The sequence below is a fragment of the Etheostoma cragini genome, chromosome 20, assembly GCF_013103735.1.
Source record: "Etheostoma cragini isolate CJK2018 chromosome 20, CSU_Ecrag_1.0, whole genome shotgun sequence".
Taxonomy (NCBI): domain Eukaryota; kingdom Metazoa; phylum Chordata; class Actinopteri; order Perciformes; family Percidae; genus Etheostoma; species Etheostoma cragini.
Genome location: NC_048426.1, coordinates 8,575,514 through 8,583,087, shown reverse-complemented (window position 1 = coordinate 8,583,087; position 7,574 = coordinate 8,575,514). Strand labels below are relative to the sequence as shown.

The following is a 7,574-nucleotide window of genomic DNA, read 5'->3' as shown; positions in this document are numbered from 1 at the left end:
TATATATATATATATATATATATATATATATATATATATATATATATTAACTTATTTCTACATGTATGCAGGCACTAAAGACTTTTTTAGGCTTTGATTTACACAAAATGTTGCTTTTACACAAAAGTAACTAATTGCATGTACTTAGGTATAGTTTTGAGGTACTTGTAAATCCATTTCGGGCTACTTTATACTTCTACTCCACTATATTTATCCTAAGGAGTTACTTTGCAGATTCAGATAATTAAAATATAATATTCAAAAAACATACGTTTTTTTTTTTTGTTGAAGTGATTTTTTAATATGCAACATTATATAAAATTACACACACCCTTAATAGCTGCAACATACAAATTATGCGTAGGCCTACGTAATAAAACATTAGTCATTGCAATCCATAACTTTTGTTGTGAGTAATTAGCAAGTACCTCGCCAGGGGGAGCAGTTTGTAGTTCGAGTTTATATTTAGGTGTATTGGCCGTCGAAGGCCGCCGTACCAAAACAAAAACGTCATTTTTGGAGCGAAAGTTTTCGAAAGACCTGACAGGATGGACAGGACAGGACATGTAAAAGTGTGCTAGTTAAAATTTCCCAATGACATTTTTGATATAATACTTTAAAGAAGTCATACAAGTAGCGAGACACCAAGCGCCTGTTAAAATGGAAGGACTGGAGATGTCTGCGATGATACCGGCTCTTCAGGAGCTAGCTAGGTGAGTGAAGTTCACCGGCTAAAGTTAGCTAAGCTACGCTGTTAACAGCATGTCAGACTTTGAAAGAGATTGAACTGAGCCCTCTCTCATGTATAAGCCACTTAGTTAAGTTAATGAAAAGCTTCGTTGTACCTTGTTACCATAAATACCGTTACACCGTGTTGCTATTTGCAGTGCCAGCGCCGCTGAGTACGAGCAGGCGGTGCAGAAACCTCGACAGATCCTCTGTCAGTTCATAGACAGGATCCTGACGGATGTCGATGTCGGTAAGTTTTTAAGCAATCTCAAGCGCTTGCAAGAGGTGGACACAATAATAAAAACACCTGACACATTGGTAAAGCTTGTTTGGTCGCTATTGAAGACTGTCAGCTGTGTCTGATAAAGTCATTTTGCTTGTGCTGTTCTATTTAAATTAGTAGAGGTTATGGCCAAATGATACTACTGTTCCTTTGCAACATCAATCTGGAAAGTCCTGATCCCCCAGGTTGTGAATCAGTAAGTAAAAAAAAAAAAAAAATTTAAAATCTATTGTCTGTTTTTCAGTTGCTCTAGGGCTGAACAAGAAGTCTAGTTCAGAGCCGGCCTGCGTGATGCTGCTGGACTTTGTGCAGCATATCATCAAGTCCTCGTCTTTGATGTTCACCAACCCTGCCTGCCAACCTGCTGAGTATCCGGACACCACACAGAGCTCCACTGGTAAGAGCTCTTCAAAAAGCCTCAGTATTACATTTTATTTTGGATGTGTTTTTTTTATTTTGTGTTTTTCTTTTCCCCTCCACCTTCATGTCTCCTCATTCCTCCCTTGATTCAGACTTCAGTAAGTGGGTGGCCGTGCGTTTGCTTCGTGTGGCCGCAGCTCCAGACTGTGACATCATACACGGGCGGGTCTCTGCTGTGCTGTGCTCTTTACTTCACACTCTGAGAGCCAGGGCGCCATTCATCTTCAGCCGCCTCACTCAGGAGCTCATTGTCCTGGCCCAGGACCTCAGCAACATCCTGTACTCTCATATTTCCACATTGGCAGGAAATGGACACTCTTTGGGAATTTACACGCAGAGCCGATGGCCCGTTACTCTCGAGTGCTTCGGTATCTCCCTTGTTTGTGTCACCTCGTACCTTAAGCCCTCTCCTCTTGTTCTCGCCTCGCCTGCTGCCCTGGAGTCGCTGACCGCCGTGACGATCGGTGTTGTAACTGACGCCCTCCGGGGAGTTGTCTCCCCTCGTGACATCAGTGTGGCCTGGGAGACGGCTTGCTCCTTCCTGGCCAATGGCAACAGCAGGTTGAGGAAGCTCTCAATGGTGATGCTGAGTCGACTAGTGGAGCTGAGAGGGTTTCCTGACATGCAGGGCCACGAATTCTTCACGGCCTACCTTCAGTTGCTGGAAACACACTCTTACGCATGCACAGCAAACACAAAACTAGATGAGAACCATCCCTATGAAGGCAAGCTGCTGCACCTGACTCGCTGTGTGTTTCAGTCATCTGGTGTCTCTCACTCACACTTCGAGCCCATCTACATCTCGCAGATGTTCGAGTGTGTTTGTACTCTTGGAGGGTCAGATGTCAAGTTGGGGACTGAGGTTACCGAATCACTCTGTTTGCTGTTCAGCTTCTTACTGTCTGTCGCCATGGTTTATGAAAGTGCTGCATTGTTAAGAAGGCAGCGAGTCACAGAGGTCTGCAGGACGCTGGCACGCACCGTTGGAACAGAAAAACAGGCTGAAGTACGATTCTGTTCTTCAACTTCTATTGGTGGTATAATGTTCATAACAACTTTTCTCTCTCACCCCCTTTGCAATAACGGTGGTGCTTGTGTTTTGCAGTGTGCGGAGGGGTTTCTCCAAGCTGCACTGAAGGCTGAGACTGCTACGGTGGTGCAGAAGTCACTAGATGGAGTGACTGCTGCCAAGAAAGCCTGCAAATCTGCCACCAAGTCAGTCCGCAAAATGAACAAAACATCAGCAGCGTGAGTTTATAAACATTCACAACTGTGTTCTATCATAGAAGTGGTTAACTTTAGTGGCGTGAAAGACGGCATAGAGCATTACATCATATCATACAGTGAAATACAACACAGTACATGTTATGTTTTCAATTATTCTCTCACATGTGTAACAAATCTGTTGAAAGTTATGTGCTGAACCTGCTTAGTTATGTGGATCTCTGTTGATTTTTTTCCACACCTTTTTTGTTATTGTCAGTATAGACCTGATATTTCACCTCACATCCTGTTATTTAAAAGGACTCTTTCTCTGTGTCTTAAGTGAGGTGGACATGCGTGCTGGCAGTGAGGTTTGGGCTGTGGTAAACAGTCGGCTGGAGGAGCTGCTGACCTTTTTGAACTCTGATGGACCTGAAACCGAACAGACTCTCTCTGCTCTTGAGGGTCTGGCCCTCATTCTCCACCTGGCCGCCCTCTGCTCCTCTCCCACCAGGTAGTACACAAACACATGCTGTCATTCCAGCTCTCTGTCTTTCTCTTTTTCTTTCCTTATACTGAGGATAGTCGCGTATTCTGTCACTCTTTCTTTCTCGGTCTCGTTGACAGTCCTTCTCCTCTTCTCTGGGTGCCCACTGAGACTCTGGGCAGGGCCCTGAAGAGCTGCCAGTCAGTGTTACAAGGAGGCCCGGAACCTGGCTTAAACCAGAACTACTTTCAGTGTGCTGTCCAGACTACTGTTAGGGTCCTTGACTCTATCCTCTACCTGACAAGTAAGGATATATATACACTCACAGAAACACACATTAAAGATGCTGTTTAAATGCTTTTTATTTTTTGCTGGGTTATTAATTTGCTCTTTATTTATTTAATGTCACACCTAAAGCAATATATCCCTTATTTTTTGCCATTTTTAACATTATTGAGTGTAAAAACAAAATGTATGGCAGAAATCAAAAGCTCGTCCTTTTTTAGCAGAGTTCATTGATGACCATCTGTTTTCATCATTGTGTGTGTTTGTAGTGAGCAGCCACAGTGAGGGCGGGCTCCAGCGGCGAGTGTGTGCTCTGCTGTCTCTTCCCTGGGTAGGGGAAAACAAGTTAATCCCAGCCTATAAGAGTTCAGGATTCCCCTCCTGGCTGCCGGCCTTCGCTCAGAGACTCACCCTCTGTTACAGTGAGGATTTCTTCTGCATTACAATCAGGGTCCAAAATTAACTTCTTTTCTTTTGTCCGCCAGCCAAATGGATATTGAATTTTCAAATTTGACCAGCCACTCAATCATTGTTTTTTGACTGATGAGTGAAACAAATCTAGCAGTGTCTTGCATATTTCACCAGCATTTGGCTATTAGATGGGGGTAATTTTGGACGCTGATCACAACTCAAACAAAATAAAAACATCACATCAAAAATTAATTTTAAGTGATTTTACCAGGCCGTTTCAGCTGTGGAAACTCTGAATTAACGTCCATCTATATGTGTCTTTCCAGCATCTGAGATCCAGGCAGAGTGTGTGTCACTGTTGGCCCTTCTGCATGGTGGTGTGTGTGAGACGTGGCGTGTGTGTGTGTTTACCAAGACGTTGCTGAGTCCAGATGAGGTGGTGAGAGCAGCGGCAGTCAAGGCCTTCCCTCTTCTACTCCACCACCTGGGAAACTCACACCACCACCTCATCAGCACTACTCTGCTGTACGCACTTATACATGGATACACAGTATGCGCGCAATCAAACGCTATAGAATGCAATGACCATGGAAGTGTTCTCTCCTGCTTGGGTGTCATTGTTTCATCATTTGCTATTCAATTAAGATGTTTTAAACTTTTTTTCATCATGTTCATGGTGTACATTTGACCATTTGCAGTCCCAGACTGGAGGACAGTTCGGAGCAGGTGAGGAGGGAGCTTGCCAGGATCATTGGTCAGCTGAGCTGTGTCCAGTCAGAGCTCTCCCAGCTAAGTGACACCAACACAGAGTCCACTCGTCTTTCTGAGATCCTCTGCCACCAACTCAGCCTTGCAACCGAGCATGCTGGGAATACTTTTCCTTCCATCAGGGCGGCTTTTGTCAAACCCTTCCTGCCACTGCTCAAAAAGCAAGCTCCAAGTAGTGTTAAACAAGGTATTTTTTTGTTGGTGTTGATGTTTTCGTCCACATTGAGCTTTTACAACATGCCGAAAGCTTAAAAGATGCTAGATGTATTATGTACATATCATCATCATCATATATGAATAGTACATTGCTGTGATCCTTTTGTGGATTATTTTCAAATGCAGTATTATTTAGTCTATTTTATTGTTGTCATTTACTTATTTTACTTATTTATTTCACGTTCTTAGCTTTCCTAGAAGCTCTGCCTCATCTCTGCCAGCATGTCAATCTGGTTGGTGAAGACAGTGACTCCCAGGCAGTTCTCTGCGCTCTGATTGGTCTTATGGAGGACTCCGATCCAGTGGTCAGAATACGCTTTAGCCAATCAGTGCGTTTCCTGCTAACAGAGACCAGCAGAAACTCGGAGCAGGGCTCTCTAAGTGAGGTGAGCAATTACAGCAGTAAGACTCAAATGTGTATACTTTTGCTATATAAATATATTATTGCAAGATAGAAAGAGCATAAAACATTCAATAACATTTCATTTGTGTCATTACCGTGAAAACATCAATTTTATTATGTGCCTTAAAAATCACGATTCCCTCAGTTAAGTGAAAAAGTCAGAGTTTTTTTACTTAGCTCATAATTTTTTTTTAAAGCAGGCCTTACCTCATCATTTAGGGATTATGACTTGGTTAATACTTACTTTGTAAAAAAATTTAAAAACAACAACAAGCTAACACAGTGAGGTTGATGATGTGTGCGTTTCTTCTCGCTATCCTAGCTCCTGGTCGCCCGTCTTAAAGAGGCGTTCAACAAGGCTAAACTCAACAGAGACGACGACCTGCGCAACACTCTTATCCTAACCACTGGAGAGATTGGCAGGTACAGGTGACCTTTGCCCTTGCACCAGAGCACAGAATAGCACCACCAGCTGTGTCGGGATCACTCAGAGTGGGATTACTGTCATCATTTGTTTATCTGTTCCATACATTTTTATTTCTACAAGTTCTTCTGCAGCATGGGAAGGTTGCTGCAGTTTTTAAATGATTTTTTATTTAAAAATAAATGAATAAATGTGTTGTTACATGAGTTCATCTCTCTCCTCTTCTGGCAGAGCGTCTCAGGGTAGTTTGGTGTCGTTCTCTCTGCTGCGGCTGCTCCACTGTCTGCTGTCCAAGTCGTCTCCGGTGTCTGTAGCCGCTTACGCTCAGATACGAGCCCTGGCCACTGCCAAAGGTCTGAAACTTCAGACCCTCTTCAGTCAGTACAAGAACCCCATATGCCAGGTACACATTTTTGATGTTGCTCTTATTTTAATTTTTAAAACTATTTTGGGCATTTTTGACCTTTTATTTAGATAAGACAGCTGAAGACATGAAAGGGGAGAGAGAAGGGGGACAACATGCATTAAAGGGCCGCGGGTTGGAGTCAAACCCAGGCCTGCTGCGTGGAGTAAACCTCTTTATATATATTTGGGCCCCCGACTCTACCAACTGACCTATCCGGGTGCCCATGTCGCTCTTATAAGCCAGGTCTAAAAGCTGATGATGATGACGGAGACGTTTAAAGATTTTAGGTCCATAATTCTATGAATAATAATTAGCACTTAACAATATTGTATTAGTAAACAATTTCTGTAATGCCTTTTACCATATATACATATTGTGTGTTTTTGTTGGTGGAAAATTATTTGAGAAATTTTTTTTTTCCTGATTGTTGCAATGAATTGTTTTGAGATGATGAATTAGTTTTCACTTCAGGTGAATGATTGCAGGTGTGTGCTGCAATTCATTGATGTAAAGACATACTATTAGTTCTTTCTTCTGTGTGTTCAGTTACTGGTGGAGTCGCTGCATTCACGCCATGCGTCGGCCTTGCGGAGCACGCCAGATCAGGGCAGCGAATCGGCCAATCAGAGAGAACTGGCCCTGGACATCCTGGCTCAGATTGCACATGCTTTTGATTTTCCAGACCTCCACCGCTTCCTCACTGTATGTCATACATGTACTGTAACTACACAAAAGTACACAGTATATTCTACAGTATGTTGTGGTGGTACTTTGAAACTGTTTAAAATACATGGGTGTTTTTTAAGTATATAGGTTTGTATGCCTACTTGTGTATACAGAAGACCCTCCAGGTACTCCTGCCCTACCTGGCCGCCAAAGCGAGCTCTACTGGCTCCGCCCTCATCCGTACCCTGGCCAATGAGCTGAAGGCGAACAGGAGAGAGATCCTGATCAACAACTTCAAGTACATCTTCAGCCATCTGGTCTGTTCCTGCACTAAAGAAGAGCTAGAGAGGGCTTTCCACTACCTACAGGTATTTATAGTAGTACCATACTTTGCTTCAACCTGTAATTGTCTATACATTCAAGATACAACAGAACAGATAGATAAAGCAATGGTTGTTGTCCACAGACAGTTATCAGATTACAATCCTGATTTTATATTTGTTTTGTTTTGTTATGTTATGTTATGTTCTCCCAGAGTGAGACAGAGATTGAACTGGGCTCTCTGCTGAGGCAAGACTTCCAGGGTCTTCATAACGAGTTGCTGCTGCGCCTGGGAGAACACTACCAACAGGTTAAAACACACACACACACTCTCAAACATACAGACACACACACACACACATGCATACATACACACACTCACTCACTCACTCACTCACTCACTCACTCACTCACAAGTTCCCCTACAAATTAAGTATTGTTCCATATACACTCACCGGCCACTTTATTAGGTACACCTGTCCAATTGCTCGTTAACACTTAATTTCTAAGCAGCCAATCACATGGCGGCAACTCAGTGCATTTAGGCATGTA

At 43.1% G+C, this 7,574-nt stretch overlaps 1 protein-coding gene across 1 annotated transcript in view; it reads left to right on the top strand.

Moving 5' to 3' along the window:
• The first annotated feature begins 488 nt into the window (after positions 1-488).
• The window catches only part of atr (ATR serine/threonine kinase), a 25,980-nt gene continuing 18,894 nt past the window's right edge, over positions 489-7,574 (top strand). Inside the window, exons 1-16 of the mRNA XM_034857866.1 lie at positions 489-713; positions 888-979; positions 1,257-1,409; positions 1,525-2,438; positions 2,538-2,680; positions 2,979-3,149; positions 3,263-3,426; positions 3,677-3,829; positions 4,145-4,343; positions 4,517-4,773; positions 4,992-5,188; positions 5,528-5,628; positions 5,861-6,032; positions 6,582-6,737; positions 6,875-7,069; positions 7,237-7,332. Coding sequence (XP_034713757.1) covers positions 661-713; positions 888-979; positions 1,257-1,409; positions 1,525-2,438; positions 2,538-2,680; positions 2,979-3,149; positions 3,263-3,426; positions 3,677-3,829; positions 4,145-4,343; positions 4,517-4,773; positions 4,992-5,188; positions 5,528-5,628; positions 5,861-6,032; positions 6,582-6,737; positions 6,875-7,069; positions 7,237-7,332 — 3,216 coding nt within the window. The 5' untranslated portion in view covers positions 489-660. The remainder of the gene's footprint in view (positions 714-887; positions 980-1,256; positions 1,410-1,524; positions 2,439-2,537; positions 2,681-2,978; positions 3,150-3,262; positions 3,427-3,676; positions 3,830-4,144; positions 4,344-4,516; positions 4,774-4,991; positions 5,189-5,527; positions 5,629-5,860; positions 6,033-6,581; positions 6,738-6,874; positions 7,070-7,236; positions 7,333-7,574) is intronic.